The sequence below is a fragment of the Miniopterus schreibersii genome (genome assembly GCF_964146895.1).
Source record: "Miniopterus schreibersii genome assembly, chromosome: 3".
Classification (NCBI taxonomy): Eukaryota; Metazoa; Chordata; class Mammalia; order Chiroptera; family Miniopteridae; genus Miniopterus; species Miniopterus schreibersii.
Window position 1 is genome coordinate 66,661,374 of NC_138103.1, and position 22,055 is coordinate 66,683,428.

Genomic DNA, 22,055 nt, shown 5'->3' on the forward strand with positions numbered 1-22,055 from the left:
CAAATCAAGTCATAAATTCCTGAAGTTAGGTGACTCCTAGAAAATTTTAAACAAAAAAGTACTCTCTAATATTTTGTGTTTTTTTGGTTATTATTTCTACAATAAAATAGCATTCTATTTCAGTGTGTGTTATCATATGCTGTGTAGTTGAAGTACTAAAGACTGACCTTTCATTTTGTTTGTCTGTTCTCACCTGAGGATATTTTTCCATGGAAGGCAGGGAGGTGGGCAGAGAGAAACATCAATGTGAGAGATACACATCGACTGGCTTCCTCCCAAAAGCACCCAGACCAGGGCCAGGCATCAAGCCTGCAACTAAGGTATGTGCCCTCGCCGGAATCCAGCCCAGGACGCTTTAGTCCGCAGGCCCACGCTCTAACCACTGAGCCAAACCAGCAGGGGCAAGGCTGACTTTTGATTATAAAAACTTGGTGTGGTGAAATTTAATCAAGATGTGAAAAGTTTGCACAGATCAGTTCCTTCCTAGCTTATCCCTCAAGCCTTTAATTAAGTCTCATGTGAAATTTGTATTTTCTGATTCTTGCTGCATTTCATAGGCAACAGGCTGTTGGGTTGTCTGGCTTAGCATTTAACCTTAAGTTTTGTTAATTATAGGAAAATCTGTTATAAGGCAGTATTTTTTCTACATATTAAATCACATTCTCCAGAATATAACTACTCATAAAAGCTTGTATGTTACACAGCAATGTGAATATACTTCACACTACTGAGCTGTGTTAATAATGTGTTAACACTTAAATAACGGTCAAGATGGTAAACTTTATGTTACGTATACTTTACCACAATTTTTAAAAAAGCTTATTGTAGACTTGCTCACCAACATCCATGCTGTATTATGTTTTTAGTTTAATCAAATAGTGTTGTTTGACATGCTCCTCCCCCCCATTTTTTAACCCTATTGAATGGCTCAGAATATGATGAACTATGGCAAAAGTTCTGGCCAAGCACTGACGACACACTAAGGCCAATGTGACATGGATGAAGAATTTTCAGAGTAATCAAGCGCTTACTCAGTTTTAACTCCATAAAAATGTTGCTTTCCATAACTTACGTAATTCGTAATTCTGTGATGAGTGTAAGAGTTCAGACGTGAAATAGCTGGGAGGGTAAAGAAAAGGATAATCTCTGGTCACTAATTATTAAGTAGAAACCGCACTCAGGAACCCCATTTCTAAAATGCATAAAATGAGATACGGGACAGAGCCTAAGCTAGCTGCCGGCCAGCATGTGTCTTCAGCTTGCCTCTGTAAAGGACTGCACCCCGTCTGCGTTCTTTCCACGCACACGAGCAGTGGGAGCACTCACAGCGCCTATCCAGAAAGGACTAGTGGGGTGGGAAGGAGTTAAGTGACTCTCCCGGGGATCACGCAGAGGCTCCGAGGCTCGTCTGAGTCATGCACACTGCGGCGTGAGTGCTGTCACACCTCTTCCCGGAGAGGCCTGGGCGAGCTTCCTGCTCGCAGGGCACACACAGCTCTACAGAGAGGACAGGCTCCCGGCTGCTGCCAGCGCGCGGGCCTGGGGCGAAGCCGTGCTCCCTAGTTTTATCTATGTGATGACGTTTGGGAAACGGGATGCGGGTCATCAAAATGAAAGCCCTCATCCTTGCAGCTGCTGGAGCCATGCTTCTGTCGCCCACTTTTTGTCAAAGCGGTAAGCTCTTTCCTTACGGGGTCCGATGGGGGTGCGGGTTTGTGTTATGAGAGTCAACTGAATCTACTTTTCTTTTTGTTTCACACAAACTGCACCCCAAAAGACAGAGTTTGACCGTGGTTGTTAAAAGGTGGCATGATGGAAGTGAACAGCTACAGTTCGTTCACTCTGTTCAAACCCTGTCAAAGACTTAAGTGTTCTCTACTTCTGTTAAAAAATGTGTGGCATCATCGAGATTTTAGATCTCTACAGTTAATTCAAGAGTCCATTTTCTTTGCGAGAGGTTTTTGATTTTCTGAGCATTTCCTCTGATTCAGCAAAGATAGCACTTTTTATTTATTTTATTTTATTTTATTTTTTAAAGTTATCTTTATTGATTTCAAAGAGAAGAAAGGAGGGGGAGAGAGAGAGATAGAAACATCAATGATGAGAGAGTCACTGATTGGCTGCCTAGCCCGCAACCCGGGCATGTGCCCTGACCGGGAGTCGAACCCTGATCGCCTGGATCCTAAGTCGATGCTCAACCACTGAGCCACGCCCGGCTGGGCAAAGATAGCACTTTTTAAAAAGATTTTAAAAATCCTCTGTTTCTGTCTTCTGTGGGGCATAAGGGGGAAACGAGCATTCTCACAGAGACCGAGTGGTCTGCTTTCGATAATCAACAATGCTAATAAATTAGTGTTTCTTAATAAAATATCCTTTTGACTTTCAATGGTACCAGGGAGTTAGTTCTCCCTACCCTCATCTATGACTTTTAAATTTTAGAAATGAAATCTCCCAAATACTATTATTCAACTCTTAATGTTTTCCTAGTTCACTCAACACAGCGTTAGTCTGCAGCTTCCTGCTTGCTCCAAAGTTAACCAGTTTGGGACAGATCTGCATCTAAAGTCCTACCATTAGGTCATGCTCCAGTCAACATTGTTAGGAGCAGGAGAGCCGGGCAGAGGAACAAGGAGGGGAAAAACCAAAATTAAACAAAAACCTCTAAGTCTCTGCTAAAATTCACAGGGGAATCACTGAGGAGGCTGTAGGAGAGCGCTAAGAGAACCAGGGGACGGTAGCACATGTGGGACTTATGAACAGGATTCAGTGAATGCTATTTCTGAGAATGGATGAGCCAAAATGCAGAGGAATAGTAAGAAAATGCGGCGTGTGGAGGTGGTTCCTTCAAGTTGCTGGTGGGGTTCAGAGGAGGCAAAAGGGGGGAAGAATCCCAAGGTGATGAGTGGAAGGCAGCGACTCTGCTGTCTTCCACAGGGTGCGGAGAAGTGTGACGTGGCTCAAGCCCTCTCTCTCTTGACCAGGGCCTCCTTAAGGCCTTTTTGAGGGTTGGAAAATATTTTAGAATCATTATGCTAAATGGAAACCTGTATAAAGAATTTCATAAAAAAATAAATAAAATTTGGCCCTGACCGGTAGCTCAGTTGGTTGGAGCGTTGTCCTGATACACCGAGGTTTCGGGTTCGATCCCCAGTCAGGGCACATGTAAGAATCAGCCAACAAATGCATAAATAAGTAAACAAATCAATTTCTCTCTAAAATCAATTTAAAACATTTTACAGTGAATACTATTCTTAAGGAAAACCACATAAAAGACTTGTCCAAGCTGAATCAGATCAGCTGGAAATCTCATGGAAAACAGAATCAGGACTATTTCGGAGTCAGTGTTCAGCATGTTTTTTGGCATGATGTCCTGCTCAGTCACAGGAATGTTCAGAAAACTGACAAGCCCGTGGTTTCAATAGCTCTCTTATCAGATCCTGAAGGGAAACAACTCATACAGCATGTTCTTCAGCCACCGTTTTCCAGCTTCGTGCTTATCTGGAAAAGCATTTCTACTTGGGGGATGTCAAGTACAAGAATTTTCCAAAAGCAAAACTGAGCAACAGGATTTGTGTGGCTAAACTCGTGTCATATCACATGCCTCAACGTGCCTCACAGTTCACCTCTCAGCACAGGCACAAACTACTGCCATTTCCCAGATTTTTCTTTCGTTTCTTTAATCTCTCTTCCACTAAATACACCCGAGCACCTCCCTGCCCGTTTGTTCAGGCAAAACTCTCCCTTTTTGCGACACACTGAATTCTGTTTGTGCAATCTCAGGGTTAGGAGGGAGGCTTCAACTTCACCTGGGGCGAACCAGAGGTGAAAACAGGAAGAGAAACTGGCTTTGAATGGGAATCAGGTGACTAAACACTAACCTCAGGCATTCAACACGTAGGAATTCAGAGGTCACAGGAAAAGGAGCTGGCAGAGAACAGCGTTTTAAATGGATAGGTATGAAGTTTAAATTTAGCATAAAAGTTCATCTTAAAGTAGAAATTTGAGGGAATCTACTTTCCATACATGTCAAAGATTAATTTATGGAAAAAATATATAATGAGAAACAGGTCTGAGCACCGAGGTTTATTTTGTTTTTTAACTGCTCTTTCAAGAATTAGGATTATTAATACCAACATGACACGCAATGCCAAACCTATAGTATACAGTCCTGTCTCTATACATTTTCCCCCCCATTTCCAACTTCTCAGATCATATCAATTTCATCTTCTGATTTTTCTTCCTTTGTCTCCTCTCCCCTTAAAATCTGAAATTTCCCCTAAAAAGTCTGCCTTTGGATGTTTTCTCCCCTCACATCTCTCCCTAGGGCTGTTCAACCTCTCCTACTAAATTAAACTACAGCCCCTACGCAAACTAAGGAGTCCATACCTCTCATAGGACTCCACACCTATGCCTTCTAACCTGCCCTGGGACATTTTACACTCTAATACCCCAGCAGCAACTCAAACTCAGGAATACTCAAAACTGAGATCTTAACTCCTCCTGCGCTGTCCCCTGTCCTCTGGACCATGGTCCTTCTCAAGGCATCTAGAATAGAAATGCCCAAGTCACTTTTGCCTCCTGCCTTTCCCACACCACCTCCACAGCCAGGTAGATGCCAAGTCCCTCTGAGCCTCCATCACAGTCTCATGTGTTCATCTTCCCCTTTCCACTGCCATTGCTCTAGTTCTATAACTCACCATCCTGAGTTTAAATGATTACCAAAGGCTCCAAATCAGCCCCCCTTGCCTCCAATTTCTTATCTTTTCAGTCCATTCTCCACACTGTCACCAAGGTCATCTTAAACACAAGTCAAATCACGGTAACATTAGTTTCCTATTGCTGCTATAACAAATCACCATAAATTAGTGGTTTAAAAAGAAAACATTTATTATCTTATATTTGTAGAGGTCACAAGTCCTAAAGTCAAGGTGATAGTAGGTGTGTTCAGTCTGGAGGCCCTAGAGAATCTTTTTCTAGAAGCTGCTTTCATTCCTTGGTTCATGGCTCCTTCTTCCATCTTCAAAGCCAGCAATATAGCGTCTTCCAATGTCTTTCTCTCTGACTTTGACCCTCCTGCCTCCCTATTACAGGAGCTCTTCTGGTTATACTGTGCTCCCGGACAATCCAGGATACTCTCCCCATCTCAAGACCCTTAATCTCATCTGCAAAGTCCCTTCTGCCATGTGAGGTAGCTCATTCACAGGCTCTAGGCATTAGCAGGTAGAATCTTTGGGGCACCACGTTGCTGTCTCCCACAGCGGTCATCCCTCTGTATGTAATTTTTTATGTGTATAATTCTAGCATCTATCAATGGGCACATGACTCCTTAGGACAGTTTAGGGGCCCTCCAGAGATTTGGCTGTAACCTAATTTTTCAACTTCATCTCTCAGATGAACTTTACTGGCATAACACAGTGCATTTTTGTGTAACTTTTCCACTCGTCTTGAGAGTTGAAGACAGGGACAGAGTTTATTTAAAACGTTACGCAATAAAACAGGCAATAAACATTTGTTGAATTAACTTATCTGACATTCCTAGATGCCCTGACAGGCCACACTGTGACTCTGTCCGTTCATCATCTACCAGAATCTTATCCCTCTATTAAATTCCATCTCTTTTTGAGCCTCACTTATCTTTGCTTACATTCATCTTTTCCTTGACATTTTACCTAAATCTGTCAACTATTGTCTGAATGCCTATACAGTTTATGGTTAATATGGCATTGGCCTGTAATGGTCTGATGTGCTATTGTGCTTCCTGCAACAATATTATAAATTCCTTACATGCAAGGAGTTGTCATCTACTCTTTGCTCCTGTGTTGGCTAGGATGGTGCTGGGGCATATGATATGCCTTTGATTGCCTGATCTATACCGATTTTTAAAAAATAAAAATGCTCCTAAATTTTACAACTACAGAAATTGTGTAGTATAATACATTCAGTTTTATTGTCTTCTGAAGCATAGATATGGCTTAGCAAAATATCACGTTAATACTTCTTTTCAATTACAGGTATGGGAAACGATGCAGACAACTTGGCAGAGCCAACGTTCCCTATTAAGACCTTTCGTGGAGCTCCCCCCAGTTCTTTTGAAGAGATCCCCTTTTCTGCCATAGAAGGCTGGACAGGAAGCACAACTATAAAAAGTAAGTGTCCTGAAGAAAGCGTTTCAAATCTCCACGTGAATAATGCTACCATGGGGTATCTGAGCAGCTCCGTAAGTACCAAGCTGATACCCGCCATCTACATCCTGGTGTTTGCAGTAGGTGTGCCAGCCAACGCAGTGGCCTTGTGGATGCTCTGCTTCAGGACCAGACCCAGCTGTACGACCATCTTCTATATCAACCTGGCCATTGCAGACTTTCTTTTCTGTGCCACACTGCCCTTTAAAATAGCTTACCATCTCAATGGCAACAACTGGGTATTTGGAGAGCTCATGTGCCAGGCCACCACGGTCATCTTTTATGGCAACATGTACTGCTCCATTCTGATCCTCGCCTGCCTCAGCATCAGCCGCTACCTGGCCATCGTCCACCCTTTTACCTACCGGGGGCTGCCCAAGCGCACCTACGCCTTGGTAACGTGTGGGTCGGTGTGGGCAACGGTTTTCTTATACATGCTGCCATTCTTCATCCTGAAGCAGGAGTACTATCTTGTCCACAGGGACATCACCACCTGCCATGACGTCCACAACACATGCGAGTCTTCATCTCGCTTCCAACTCTACTACTTCATCTCCTTGGCGTTCTTTGGGTTCTTAATTCCATTTGCGGTCATTACCTACTGCTACGCGGCCATCATTCGGACGCTCAGTGCATATGACCAGAGGTGGCTGCGCTATGTGAAGGCGAGTTTCCTCATTCTTGGGATTTTTACCATTTGCTTTGCTCCAAGCAACATTATACTTATTGTTCACCAAGCCAACTACCACTACAACACCGACGGCTTGTACTTTGTCTATCTCATAGCTCTGTGCCTTGGGAGTCTGAATAGCTGCTTAGATCCATTCCTTTATTTTCTCATGTCAAAAATCACGGATCACTCCACAGCTTACCTTACAATAGTGAAATCACCTTAGAGATCAATGAAAGCTATTTGTGAAAACATACATTCCTGGGATAACGTGCGTGTAAGTACAAGCAGCTCTACTCTTTAGCTCCATTTTGGAGCTCCTAGGACATAGTACTTCCAAATAAAACATTACAAAAGCACTAGCATTTAAAATAAAACACTATCAGTATTTTAAGAACATCGATGCAGGAGAAAAGAGATCAGCACTCTCTTTATGGCAACTGACACATTTGCCAGGCTGGTACTTCAAGCTCTTTATATCTCCATGTTTCCCACTTCTATGAGCTTTCTACTCTAGATGACTTGAAGGAGAATGGGACAAGGGACAACGACACAGCAGGGGGAGAAGCTAATTTTTCATGCCTGGCCATTTTTTATTCTTCTGCCTCCTTCCACTTTCATGCTGGTGGCTACCTGATTAGCTGATTCGATCTCTGTAATATTTCTCACTAGGATCCATGATCTTAGTCCCATCTTTGCCTTCTAACCATTTTCTTCACCGTCAGTCTAACCTCCACTTCACAGGGCCACTGCCAGATTTTTATTCCTCAAAGATCAGTTTAAATACCTCACTCAAACCCCCCAGCTCACTACAGCGTTATTTACGATAACCAAGCTAGGAAAGCAACCCAAGTGTCCCTCAATAGATGAGTGGATAAAAAAGCTGTGGCGCATATATACAATGGAATATTCCTTGCCATAAAAAAGAATGAAATCTTACCATTTGAGACAGCATGGATCTAGAGGGTATTATACTCAGAGAAAGAAGTCAGAGAAAAACAAATACCATATTATTTCACTTATATGTGGAATCTAAAGAACAAAATAAACAAACAAAATTGAAACAGACTCATAGATACAGAGAGAGAATTGGTGGTTACCAGAAGGGAGGTGGGATTAGGGCACTGGGTGAAAGAGGTGAAGGGACTAAGAACCATAAGTTGGTGGTTACAGAATGTTCATGGGGATGTAAAGTACAGCACTGGAAATATAGTCAATAATATTGTGATAACTATGTAGGTACTGGTTAGGGAGCTGAAATATCAAGGGGAACACTATGTAAAATATGATTGTCTAACCACTCCACTGTATACTCGAAACCAATACAAAATATAAAATAAAATAAAATAAAATAATAAAATAAAATAAAATAAAATAAACCAGTTCAAAAACCTCCATGGACTCTCCACTGTTTTGGAATAAATTATAAATCTTTAGTTTGGCATTCAGGGCTAACTTTCTAATTTTACTTCCCAATAAACCCTGCCTGTGATGTAGACAACTAGTCAAGCTTCTTGCTTTGCTGTGATTTCTCCTCTTTTTGCCTCTGCCTCTAACCAGAAAACTATTTCTAACATGTTTGCCTTAATTCTTTCCATCTCTTGAAGCCCTCAAAGGACCATTCTTCTCTGATTCTCAAGCTAGACATTTATTTTTCTAGCCTGAAATTTCAAAACATTTTACTGTATTTTTATTATGGTACACACACACACACACACACACACACACACACCATTTATATACAAATATCAATCCCATAAACACTTAAGCACCATGTATAGTAGGGAAGGGGTGTGTTCTGTCCCTTCTTGGTGCTTTTGTAGCAACTCCAGGCCCAAGTTTTTTCAGGGTCTGTGGGGCCCAGCTTCACACTTTACATATCATGTTGCTGAATGAATGAAAGAATAAAATCCCAAAGCATCTCAACACCATGAAAGTCCATTACATTTCAACTGAGAAAGCAAGGTATTCGGTATGACATGGGGCAACGTCATTTTTGGTTGGACATGTAAAAAAAAAAAGAAAAAAAGGAAACTAAGCTATGAATATACTCAAAGTTATTTAGAAGTTTAAAATGCCTCCATTATTTTTGTTCCTTAAATTTACATAATTTTTAATGGGAAAATGATATTTTGTTAAAAATGCTGAGTATCGTCCTGTAGGTAAATGACTATATTGCCCTTAGGTTAGGGATTAGACAGAAGGTAGGATGTTAGTGGTTAAGGGCATGAAAGATGGCTAACATGAATTTTCAAGTCTGTGAGAATGTGCATTGACTGATATACTCTAGTGATCATCAAAACAATAAAAACACTTAAATGCATATTTTTGAATGTGCAGTTTCCTATTTCATTGGACATAGGTTAAAAAACACACACATACAACAGGCCCATGAAAACCCTTAAAGCACATGTGTGGTTATGTGAAGAATAAAAATCAGGTAAATACTATAAAGCAAGCAAGAAAAACAAATCTAAAATAAGTTTCAAGATGACAAAAACCTAAATGGATAGAACTGGTTTTTGCAAATAAAGCCATCAACTGTAATACAGTTTTATGCAAATATGCAACAGCATTCACTCGTTAAAAGCACACTTAATTTTTACGCAGTAAATTACACGGAGCAAAACAGAATTTTTGGTGGAGGGTATAATTCATATGTTCTCAAGCAAAACCTTCAATTTAAAAATCTCAAAATTCACTGCCTCCAGTGAACAAAGTATGTTCTTTGCTAAGTGTATGCCAACATGCCCATTACCCAGACTTTCCCCAGAGACAAAAGGAATTTGGTGCCTACACAAGGTTATACTTGAAATACTATTAACAAGAGCTAAGAATCCTCACTAATTTACATCCCTGTCCTCAATCTTTGATAAAACCCAGCAGCCATTCTTTGAAGATGCTATCACAGACACCTTTAACACTGTATACTTTACAAGCTTTATTTTATACTGACAATACCAGTACTAATTTTCCTCTATTATTTTCCACGGTTGGACCTTGGGAAGGCAAGGCACAGAAATACCACCATAAAACACAACTGGAAAATTCTAGCTATCAAAACAGCAGAGGTTAAAAAAGAAATACAGAGACCCCACCAAATGAACAGAACCAGTTCCTCCTCGCCCCCCCAGGGAAAGAGATAAGGTTGAGAAAAGAAAGTTTCAAAACTAATTGGCAGAGAAAGAAAACTGTTTAAAAATAGGAATTTAACCAAATCAGATTCACTGCTTGTAATTGTTTTAAATCTGTTAGCTGTTGCCAATAGAGTTCAAGCCCCTAATTTTAAGGGCCAGAAGCACTTTAATGCCTGAGCTAGAACCTGGTTCCCTAGGCTCATATTTAATGCTCTAGTTACTGCTTTTACTGAGGAAGGGGCGCAACATAGCGCTGGCACCTCGTGATCGCTCAGGGGAGGCCCTGGGTGCCCTGGGGAGGTGCTCCGGAGTTCCGTCATGATCTAGAACCCTTACAAGGGAATGCTCTGGAGGGGCCTCCGCTGCCTGCCTATGAAATGCTTGTGGAATCAGGCTCACCTCAAGGACAAACCCCATGTGGCTGTGGTCAGGGCATTATCTTATAATCCTGCAAGATAAGTACTATTATTCTCATTTTACACATGCATAAACTGAAGCCTGCAGAATTTTAGTGTCTTGACTAAAATCCCTAGCTAATTTTTGGCAAAGTCAAATTTAGAAACATTAAGTAATATACGCACCCTGTAAAAACTTTAAAAATCCAAATGGTACAAAAACAGAGAAAAAAGAAGTCTCACACCTATCTAGTTACCCTCCAGATGGCACCTTCTTTTCAGAAATATTTTATGCACACATAAGCATACATATACGTGGGTTTACATCCCATGTGTGTGTACATGGAAGCACACACACACTTCACATACATCTGTTGGATGTATTTCACCGTAAGATGCACTGCAACTTAACCAGCCCCTCCTGCTGGACGCTCAGTAGTTTTTGGTCCTCTGCTTTTACAAACAGTGCTGCAATAAACATACTTTCCCATCTGCCTTAATGCACAATTATATGTTTCTGCGTCACACAGATGGGGCATAGTTTCAGAAATAACTACTTTGGATAACTTGGTCTTAGCTTCATTATCTGTAAGATGCTAATGATACTAATGATAGTTCATAGAGCTGTTATGAGGATTATGTGAGAATATACCAGCTGATCAATATGTCTGCTCTAACCAATGATGTGTTCCCTGTCTCAGATGAGGTGGTTCCTGGGTTCTAAGGACCCATATAGCGGACACGCTCACCTCTTGGCTTTGGCTAGCACCTGGGGACATGAAAGCTCTGAGTGGCTAGGTCCCAGGTAGCATCACTCCCTTTCTCAGGTGACAGGTCATACAAGGCTCATCATTCAGCCCAGTGCCCTTCTAATAGTGGCCAGTACCTGCTGGACTCCTCAGAATTATCAGTACAAGCTCCCCAGCCAGAAAAAACCCTCTGTTTTTTATGGGACACTGGCCAGGTCAGTCCCTCCTATGCCCAGAAAAAACCATGCTGGTCCCTGCCGACATCGTCTTGCTTTCCACCCATGGAACCAACTCTTCCTTACCTCTCAGGCTCAGCTCCCACTGTTCTCAGGATTCTAATCTGCAACAATCCCAACCATCTCCGAATCACTGGTGCACTCCCCCTTTTGACACTTTGCCACTTACCTATCTCTACTATTATTTAACTACTGTGTAAGAGAATGCCTATTGCCTCAATACATTTTTAAGCATGAAGATCAGGACAGAGAACATTCAAATGGTATCGTGTTCCTTGGGCCCCCCTTCCCCTTTCCAGATGCTACATACCGCACTGTGCACACAGTATATGCTCAGAAAATATCCAGTGACTTGGACTCTGAACAAAAACTCCCTCACAACTGAATTTTTAGTAAAAGAGTAGAAGCAGTAATCAGCTGTGGAGCCGGCTTCCCCTTAATGTTTGACACCAGGAAAATGACAGCCTTATTACTTCCGTCCTGACTCACAGGCAGTTGCTGGAACAAGAGGCTCATAAGCTTTAGGAAAAACTGGGTGTAAAAAACAAAAATCCTCCCTTCTGCTTTTTCCCTCACCCCATCTATAAATGTAAAAAAACCAAACTTACTGAGACTTACCATCAGTTTCTGTGATTTCGCATGGTATAAAACATCCTGGTAGTGCTGGGCATAGTCTGGGTCCACATTTTTAATCTTAGCTGTAGGTAACTGCAGACTTTCTAGTGTCTTTAAAGGATCCCCTTCGTCAATAGCGTCATTGATGCACCCCACAGCCACAATTCCTGGAAAATGAAGAAAGTTTCCTTTTCAGTCACAGTACTTTATAAGTTCTCTAGAATCAGTAACTGCAGATTGAGTTAGAAAGGGAGGTGGGAAACCCACATACAAAAAAACTGTAAGAGCCAATATCAAGTATAGCTAAGGCTGCAAGAGATAAGATCAATGTACAAAAATCAGTTGTATCCCTATACATTTGCAATGTGCAATCTGAAACAACACTAAGGGGAAAAAAATCCACATATAATAAATTCCAATTACAAATACACTATAATTACAAAAAGAATGAATAGGAATAAATTTAACAAAAGACGCATATGGTATGTACACTACAAATTATGAAATAGCATTGAAAAAATTAAAGATGACTTAAATGGAAAAATCATCTAACATTCATGGATCTAAAGACTTAATATTGTTCAGATGGAAATACTCCTCAGACTTACAGATTCAGTGTAACCCCTAACAAAATCCCAGATGCCCATTTCTTTTAAATAGACATTGCCAAGCTGATTCTAAAACTCATATGGAAATGCAAGAGATCAAGAATAAAAAATGCAATATTGGAAAAAGAAGAACAAAGTTGAAGGACTCGTCCTAATTTTGAAATTTACTGCAAAGCTACAGTTAATACTGCACTGTACTAGCATAATGACAGATATACAGATCAATGGAATAGAGTTTAAAATTCAGAAATAAACCTTCACAGTTATGCTCAATTGATTTTTGACAAGGATGCCAAGACAATTCAACAGGTAAATTATAGTGTTTATAACAAATGGCATGGGGAAAACGGGATATCCACATGCATCAGAATGAAGTTGAATTCCTTATATCACTCTGTGCACAAAAATTAACTCTAATGGATCACAGACATAGAAGTAAAAGCATGAACTATAAAACTCTTGGAAGAAAATATAGGAGTTAAGTCTTCGTGGCTTTGGATTAGGCGCTGCTTTTTAGCTATGAAACCAAAACCACAAACAACAGGGAAAAAAATTAAATATGTGAGATGCTATAAAAATTAAACCTTTGCGCTTCAAAGGACACTGTCAAAGAAAATGAAGACAACCTACACAATGGGAGAAAATGCTTGGAAGTCCTTAATAAAGGACTTGTATACCTTGTATGCAAGTAGGCCAAATATGTAAGTAACTCCTCTATTCAAAAGTCAAAAAGAAAACCCAATTTAAAATGGGTAAAGGACTTGATTAGACACTTCTTCAAAGGAGGTATATGAATAGCTAATAAGCACATGAAAAGATGCTCAATATCATCAGTTTTTAGGAAAATGCAAATCCTAATCCCAATGAGATACCACTTCATACGCACTAGGGTGGCTATAACAAAAAAGACAAACAGTAACAAGTGCTTGAGGATGCAGGGAAACTGGAACACACATTGCTGGAGATGGAAAGTGGCACACTCAGCTTGGTCCTTAAAATATTAAACGCAGATTACCATGTGATCCAACAGTTCCACTTCTCGGTGTGTACTCAAGGGAACTAAAGCCATATGTGCACACAAAGGCTTACACACGCATGTTTACAGAAGGAATGTTCGTAATAGCTAAGAGCAGAAACAACCCAAATACCCATCAACTGATGAGCAAATAAACAAAATGTCTACCCACAGAATGAGATATTATTTAACCTAGAGAGGAATGTGAAGTATACTGAAACGCAACACGACACGGATGAACCTTGAAAACACTACGCTAAGTGAAACAAGCCAGACCAAAAGGCCACGTTACACGATTCTATTTATATGAAATGTCAAGAACAGGAAAATCCATAGAAACAAAGCAGGTGAGTGGTTGACAGGGGATGGGAGGGGGGGGAAATAGGAGTGATGCTAATGGACATGCAGTTTCTTTCTTGGGGTGATGAAAATGTTATGAATTTAGACAGTGGTGAGATAGCAAGACGGCGGCGAAGTAGGTGGAAGTTGACACTTGCCACCTCCCAGCACCATATCAGAGCTGCAGCTAAAGTACAGAAAAATCAACCTGAATAACCATCTGAAGGCTAACTGAACAGCAGTCTTATAACTGTTGGACAACCTTTAAATACATAAAACCTCCATAAAAGATAATAGAAAGGTAAATTTTACAGCATATGAATTATATCTCAATGGAGCTGCTATAAAAAGGGGAATAACACCCTAGCAGATTTGCTCAGTGGTTAGAGCCTCAGCCTGCAGACTGAAGAGTCCCAGGTTCGATTCCAGCCAAGGGCATGTATCTCAGTTGCAGGCTCGATCCCTGGCTCTGGTCAGGGCATGTGCGGGAGGCAACAATCGATGTCTCCTGCCCCCCCCCGCCCGCCCACTCTCTCTGAAAAGCAATGGAAAAAATATCCTCAGGTGAGAATTTAAAAAAAAAAAGAATGAAAAAGGGGGGGAATAATTTTACATACAAGTAACAGTATGGATGCTAATTTCTGATGCAACCTTCACTTAGATATTGGATAATGGAACCACAGAATACAAGAGCTGGAAGAATTTAACGTAGAGACATATAGGAAAAAAACTGAAATGCAAAAATATTTGGATATACATTCTATTGTTTAGATAACTCTACTTCACCACTCTGTAAAAGATGCCAAAACAAGAGAGTTTAAAAAGCAAACAATTCTCTGCAGTGTTAGTAGAGTGAATTTCCACATGAATATACTGCAACGATGTCCAGTGGAATATTCTGTGGTGAAGGAAATGTTCTGTTTCTGGGCTTTCCAATACAGTAGCCATTAGCCACATGTAACTACCAAGCAATTAAAGTGTGGCTAGTATAAGTGAAAAACACAATTTGAAATTTTATTTTAGTTAAAATACCCACGTTTCTGGGAAGTATAGGAAAGCTCCATAAAAATTAACATAGTCATGCATGTTTTGGGATATTTTTAACGGTCAAGTACGGCTATTTAATGTCATGATTTGTTTCTGTAATACCACCTGGTAAGATAATACCCGGAGCCCTAAATCATGGAGGTACCAAAGGAAGAATAACTATATCCACCAGTTTAGCCTTCTACCATCTCTACACATCCCAGGATCTTAGGACACAGACTATCAGGTCCAGGAATGGAAAGCACAGAAGCCAAGCTATAGAATCTGAAAAGATTTTGAAACTCTAGCAAAAGGGATCCATGTGGAGGTCACGACTCAATGCCCCCTTATTATTAAGAATAAACTATCAGTCAGTCAAAAAACTATAGCACATGAACAAATATGTGTATATACATGAATATACGTATGTAAACATTGTACACACATACAAACATACTGATGGGGGCTTTTGCTTCCCAGCTTAGTGCTGATGGACAAGAACTGCTAAAAACAAACTAACAAGCAGTAAGCTCAGAAAATAAACATTCTTAAAGCCAAAGTTATTACTTCTCATTTTACCAGTTATTTTTCATAAAAAAACAATCACAAGTCACTTTAAAAATGTGATATGCTATGAAATAGAATAAGTACTATTAATTTTTAAAAAGTAGCTGCATCTTGCTATTGAAATTAAGGTAAAATATTTAGCGAAGTGTCTCTCAAATAGATGACTCCATAAACACCACCTTGCTGAACGAGTCATCTGTGGGGGGAGGAACCTAAAGTGACTAGAAATTATTCCTGATTATAGTACTTGAATATGTTTGAGGAAAAAGTCAAAGTTTTTCTCTAACATGAAAGTTACATTATTTCAAAACACTGGAAGACTCCAGAAAGTCTAAGTACTATCTACACACACGGTATTATGCTCTTTAAAATACTCACCCGAGGATATGGTTTTATTGACTTTATAGAGAGAGGAAGGGAGAAAGGGAGGGAGAGGGGGAGAGAGGGAGGGAGGGAGAGAGAGAGAGAGAGAGAGAGAGAGAGAGAGAGAGAGAGAGAGAGAGAAAAGCATCGATTGGTTGCCTTCCATATGCGCCCCAACCGGGGATCAACCTGCAACCCAGGTGTTGCCCTGACAGGAACTGAACCTGTGACACTGTGGTGCACAGGACGATGCTCCAACCAAGTGACCAGCTGGACAGGGAAGGTGTTATCATTTTACCCTGCAGGAGTTATAAACTGGAGAGCACAGAATACTTAATTTCATTCTCTAGACACCCACCTTGGGTAGACTGTTCTAAATACTTTCAAGCACTGCATCCAAATATAATTTTAACAAAACTGTAAGAAATGTGTGTTCCCATTGGCTGCTCACCTCGGAATGAGTGCATGCCCGCTGACTCGACTGAAATCCCCTGCTTAAGCTTTGTTTGCTGTGTTGCTAAGACCCAAGCTGCTGAGGTCATAGTAAATGACCTCACAGGAGCTGAAAGACCTGCTCAGCAGCCCCCCGGCTGCATCTGCATCACTCCCTCTGTTTATAAGTCAGGGGGAAATCCCATTTTAACAAGGACTGCTGAGCCTCAGTTCATGGCCCACTTCATGAAGTCACTGTGTGAGACTACAACATTCTAGTCCAATGAGAGAGTGGGCATCCTCTCAGAGGCTGTGTATTTGAGGCAGCAGAGGAGGTAACCCACAAAGAATGGTACCTACTAAATGTAAAAAGCGATTCAAAGGGAGAAAACTTTCTTGCCTAGGCTACATGGTTAAATTAATGCTCCTCTACCCTAGCTGGTTTGGCACAGTGGTTACAGAGTCAGCTGGAGGACTGAAGGGACCCGGGTTTGATTCTGGACAAGGGCAGATACCTGGGTTGCAGGACAGGCTCGATCCCCTGCCCTGGTCGGGGTGTGTGTGGGAGGTGACCAAATCCATGTGTCTCTCTCACATTGACCTTTCTCTCTCTTTCCCCTCCGTCTCTCCCTCCGTCTCTCCCTCCGTCTCTCCCTCCCTCCCTCCCTCCGTCTATCTCTCCCTCCCTTCTACTCTGTCTAAAAAGCAATGGAAAAATATCAAGTGAGGATTAAAAAAGAAAAGAAAAAAAATAATGCTCCTCTATGGCTCTACTGGGAAAAGTGAACTTTCCAGTGAGAAATCAAGAGAGCATCCAAGCCCAGCTGGCCGTGGCTCAGCAGTTGAGTGTTGACCTAGGATCCAGGCAATCAGGGTTCGATTCCAGGTCAGGGCACATGCCCGGGTTGCAGGCTGCAGCTGACTAATGACTCTTCTCATCATTGATGTTTCTAGCTCTCTCTGAAATCAATAGATATATTTTTTTAAAAAAGAGAGAGAGAGCATCCAAGTCTAAGTGAAAAAAAAAGAAAGAATTGAGAAAAAGCTAGAAAACAAAGATGAGACACGATTCTTTGCTTTGCCTACCCAAAGAGGAGTCCTACTCTTGGGTGGCATTAGCCAAAGCACCCAAATCATTGCTGCAGGAGACTCCAAGTGTGGAGCTGGGGGTGGTGTCGAAGAGGAAGGCAGGAAGGCAGAGGGCTGGGGCACTGAGCTTTGTAACAGGACACAAACACCAGTGTTTCTTCCCTCACCAGTACATGCTGAACATCTGATCAAGTTAGTGCTTCCCTCTTGACTAACATCTGGCAAGAACCGCCAACTCCCGAACCAATGTGCCAGGCGAGAGCTAGTGGGCCGTGTGTAAGCCATCTGATTACAGGGACCCTATATGCCTCACTGAAAGGAAATGCAGAGCGGCAGCAGGAAGCTGTGGCTGCAAAAGAGGAAATTCACATTTGTACACAACCTGAGGACAAAGGGAAGAGAGTGCCAGGGGTCAGTGTCGCGGCGATACACCCACGTGCACGGAGCCAAGGCAGCACGCCTGCACGCTGTTTTCTACTTGGGGCCTAGAGTGAGATGTTTAACAGGAAAACAAACCCTGCCTTAATGTTGGGTACAAGTGCTCACAGGAAATAGTAAAGAGAGAAGAAAACTGGAAATGCGATTAACAAAGTCATTCATTTATCTCCAGGGTAATTTTACTATCCTAAAGTTAGAGCACTGGAAGACCAGACCTAAGACCTTACCAAAACACGCTAGAACAAAACCACCTAAATGTGTGAGGGAAGGATCTGCCTACACTAGCAGCAAACTCAGAGTGAGTTAGAAAAATAAGTAAAAGCCAGAGGGTGGAAGGGAGGTCAACAACATTAGCAATCCTAATCCAATGTTGCTGACAAATCAAAAGGCTCAGAGAAAGCAAAGATGATAGTGCTGGTTTGTTTTTATTTTTATTTTTTTTTATTTTTTATTTTTAGAGAAGAAGGGAGAGGGAGTGTGAGAGAGAAACACTGATCGGCTGCCTTCTGCACATCCCCTACTGGGGATCGAGCCCACAACCCAGGCATGTGCCCTGACCGGGAATCGAACCAGCAACCTTTGGGTGCATGGGACGACACCCAACCAACTGAGCCACACCGGCCAGGGCTGTTAGGTTTTATGATGGAAAAAGAGCTTAAAGCTTGAATTTGGTAATTCATGCTACAGAAAAGCAGTGAATAATTGATTGCTAAAGTTACACATTCATTCCTCGCTGTTTTTATACATAAAAGGGAAATGGTAAGGAAGCAGCTGACACTCAAGAAAGCATGTTTCAGGGCATATCTTCTTGGGATTGTCCACTTTCGAGCTGATAGTTCATAATCTCAAGAAACACAACAAGTTACCATGACTTCTGATTATAAAGCAACAGATTATGTTCCAATCTATTCCTAGGGCAGGAATGTGTTGTATTTCAGGAAAATGCCCAAATGAAAGGTCAAAATAAAGTTGAGTGCCTAAAAAACTGAGTTAGGCAGAGTAGTCATCTCTGAAGTATCAATAAATGAAAGTCATTAGGACCTCTATTTTTTTTTCATGTAGGGTGTAATGTCACAGGAAGGCGAGAGCATCCGCCACCTATGAGGAGTAAACCCAAGTTCTTGTTGGATGTGTTATACACAGAGGAGCCATTCTTCAGGCACTCTGCTCTCTGCACATCCCTGTTTCTATTTAGGATGTGTTATACACAGAAGAGCCATTCTTTAGGCGCTCTGCTCTCTTCACACCCCTATTTATACGTATTTTCAGTCTGTCCTTTCATGTCTTTTATGCATTCTTTGTAATGTTTATAATATGTTGATACAGTAGTACAGGCATATAATTTACATATAAATTCATACACACATATAAGGGGAGTGTGCTTTCATAGGGCTCCATGAGTAAAAACTTGTAGCCCTAATCTAGAGAATTGATTGTCCAGACACCTTATTTCCATTATACTAGAGGCAAAGTGTTCCACACTTACGGTCTTGCTCTTCTTGAATCTGAATATTAACCATATCAATACAATTCTGGATTTCATTCCAGCTTAAGGTCTCTTGCCCTTGGGACAAAACCTCCAGTTTAGTGGAGAATAGTTCATCTGCGTACCTGTGGAGGAGACAACAATCATGACACTGATCAGAGACATTCATTCTTTGTTCATCTTAAATTTGACACAAGGGGCCAAAAGTAGTTGTTATGAGGTTAGACAAAGAGGAGAAAGGCAAGAAAAACTGTCACTTGCAGCTTCCCCAATATACAGGAAGCTCGTTTATACTAATGGTGTTCTTTTTCTTAAAAATACTTTATGAACAAATGCTGTTTAATGAAAGTTCCTCAAAATCCAACTTCGTAACTAACTCAAGCAAAACAATACAAAACAAAAACAAACTTAGATATTCTTAACTGTGATTTTGCTTTTTGCCTAATTACTAATTTTCCTCCCTTTTGCATGTCTTGGCCAGGAATGACCATGGCTCTCAACCCTTCCATCAGGGGTTCTTTTTATTACTCTTGTTTCTCCCAAAGTGTGAGCTGTAAATAACCCCTAACAGAGCTAGGCTACCTTGAGATCTAATATGCACATTGAGGAATCAAATAAAATGTAACTGCAGTTCCAGAAACCCTGCTAAACAACACACATCTTCACTGTATGTTTGCTCGAAGAGGTGGTGCATGAGTTGAACCAGAATATCTTAAAAGTCCTCCTCACCTCATTGTTATTGAGTTAACTGTTGACTGTTAACTATCCTGCACACACCTACAAGAAGTGTGTCTATCATTTCAGTTTGTATCCAATTGCAGAGGTTTCCCCGCTTTGCTTTCTCCCGCCTCCCTAATCTACCACCAGTGAATTTCACGTAACCCACTCAGGTCTCCTCTTTTGATTGTAATGTATAAAATAAAGTGCGAAATTGCCATTCTCTGGAGCATTATCTCAGTCCACTGAGGTTTTGGCTGCCCGGCAACTATTGACAGTTTGGCTCAAATAAACTCCCCCAAATTCTTCACAGGTTTGAATGATTTCTTACGTTAACAGCAGCTACTCAAAAACCTCTCGTGTCCCCTCCCTGCCACGGCACTCTCACACCTGGTTCCTGACCCGTGACCCTCCCCACTCTGCAGAGCCCTCTGGAAAACAGAGTTTGGTCCATCACTCCAATTATTTTTCTTGTCTGGAAAAATTTGGGGGGGAAAATTCCATCTTGATATATCACTATGAAACTTTCATTTGTCAATAATTTTCCTGTTTAAAAATTATAGAACCAATGTTACAACCATAGCACCTGTGGATTTCCTAACAGGGGTTAAAAGAGTTAACATCACTTTAAGTCTAAAACTGTTTTCCTGTCGTGACATTTTCTTACGGTTCTGCATGCCTCCAGGTGACACTGAGGTGTCTTCCACAGACAGCGGCTTGAGAGAAAAACATTCAAAACAGGAAGCAGTGGTGAAGAGTCATTAACTGGCTGAATGAGGCACCACCAGATGGGGCCTGAAACTGGTCACCTGTCACATGGGAGAGTTTCCTCTTACCACGCGCTACAAACCTACGAAGATGCTGTGTCACTGGTAATACCGAATACTGACCATAACAGCAATATGGATAACTGGTGACTTGTATTGCTTAGCATCCCTTATAGATAGGACCATTCTAACAAAGACTGCAAAATCCTATGGGCATTTCACACGCTTAACATCTAAACGATGGTCCAGAGGGAATAAAATGAGAGAGCTTAAGGATAAACACAGAAAAACCCCCCACAATCACCCGTTATTTCTTTAGAAACGAGCAAACACTAGTGAAAGGGAACAGATTTTAGGGGTAACACACAGAGCACCACAGACTTCTCTGAGTATTAAAGGCATCAGATTTGGAAAACACTCTGTAGTTTACCCAAAAAAGTCCCTGTCCTTGTCCTTCCATCTCTCGTCACCTGCCACGGGGCTCACTAGTAACACTGTATTTCTAACAGACTTGGGAAGTTTTGAGATTAAAATTCCGACTTAGTTCAACAGATGTTTATTAAGCACTTACTACATACAAAACCTGCGGCAGGCACCACAGGGATATTAAAATGAACAAGATGCAGCCTTTATACTTCAAGGAGCTTTCAGTCTAGTGGACAAGATGACAGAAACTCCAGAAGGGTGTAAGAGCAGAGCAGAGGGGCCACAAAGTAGGGACAGTCCATAAGACTAGAAATAACAGGGTTCCAAGGGAGAAGTGTAAGGAGATCTTAGTGGTGGAGCGCCTTGCCCGGGCAGGCACTGAACCAAGCACTTAATCCTCAAAACTGTTTTGCTAATGCGGAGTACATGTTTTTGTTATGTTTTTGTGCTTGACGGATAGATGAAGAGAAAAGGGCTTCACTAGGCAGAATCAAAATTTTATTTTTCCCTCCACGATTGTGTTCCTCTAACCGCATCCTGTTAATTCTCAGAAGAGATGACATTAGCGGGGGTGGGGAGAAGCATGGACATAACTCATGAAAGTGTAATCGATGGCAGGCAGGGCCTGGAAGCTCCAATACCGTGCCGGGCAGGCATTACTTTCCTGGTGGTGAGAGGAGCATGCATAGCAGCAGACAGGCCAGAAAGGACACAGCGCGTTCAGACCCAGCTTGGCTGAAGGGCAAAATACAAGGAAAGATGCAGCTGCAGCTAAGGGCAGAGCAATGCGTGTAGAGA

The 22,055-nt window shown here is 41.5% G+C and overlaps 2 protein-coding genes across 5 annotated transcripts in view; one reads left to right on the forward strand and one right to left on the reverse strand.

Moving 5' to 3' along the window:
- Positions 1-22,055, reverse strand: part of IQGAP2 (IQ motif containing GTPase activating protein 2) — a 248,957-nt gene that overhangs the window by 70,661 nt on the left and 156,241 nt on the right. For all 4 annotated transcript variants that reach the window (XM_081132687.1, XM_081132688.1, XM_081132686.1 and 1 more), the window contains 2 exons: positions 19,348-19,472; positions 11,988-12,151 (listed from right to left, as the gene is read on the reverse strand). In XM_081132687.1, the coding sequence (XP_080988813.1) occupies positions 11,988-12,151; positions 19,348-19,472 (289 nt within the window). The remainder of the gene's footprint in view (positions 1-11,987; positions 12,152-19,347; positions 19,473-22,055) is intronic.
- Positions 1,492-8,178, forward strand: F2RL2 (coagulation factor II thrombin receptor like 2). Its single transcript, XM_081132689.1, has 2 exons — positions 1,492-1,674; positions 6,012-8,178. The coding sequence occupies exons 1-2, from the start codon at positions 1,596-1,598 to the stop codon at positions 7,076-7,078; spliced, it is 1,146 nt and encodes a 381-aa protein (XP_080988815.1). The 5' UTR covers positions 1,492-1,595; the 3' UTR covers positions 7,079-8,178.

Coding starts and splice junctions, on each gene's coding strand:
- F2RL2 (XM_081132689.1), top strand. CDS start 1,596: ATGCGGGTCATCAAAATGAAAGCCCTCATCCTTGCAGCTGCTGGAGCC. Junction 1,675..6,011: donor GCCCACTTTTTGTCAAAGCG/GTAAGCTCTTTC, acceptor TTTCAATTACAG/GTATGGGAAACGATGCAGAC.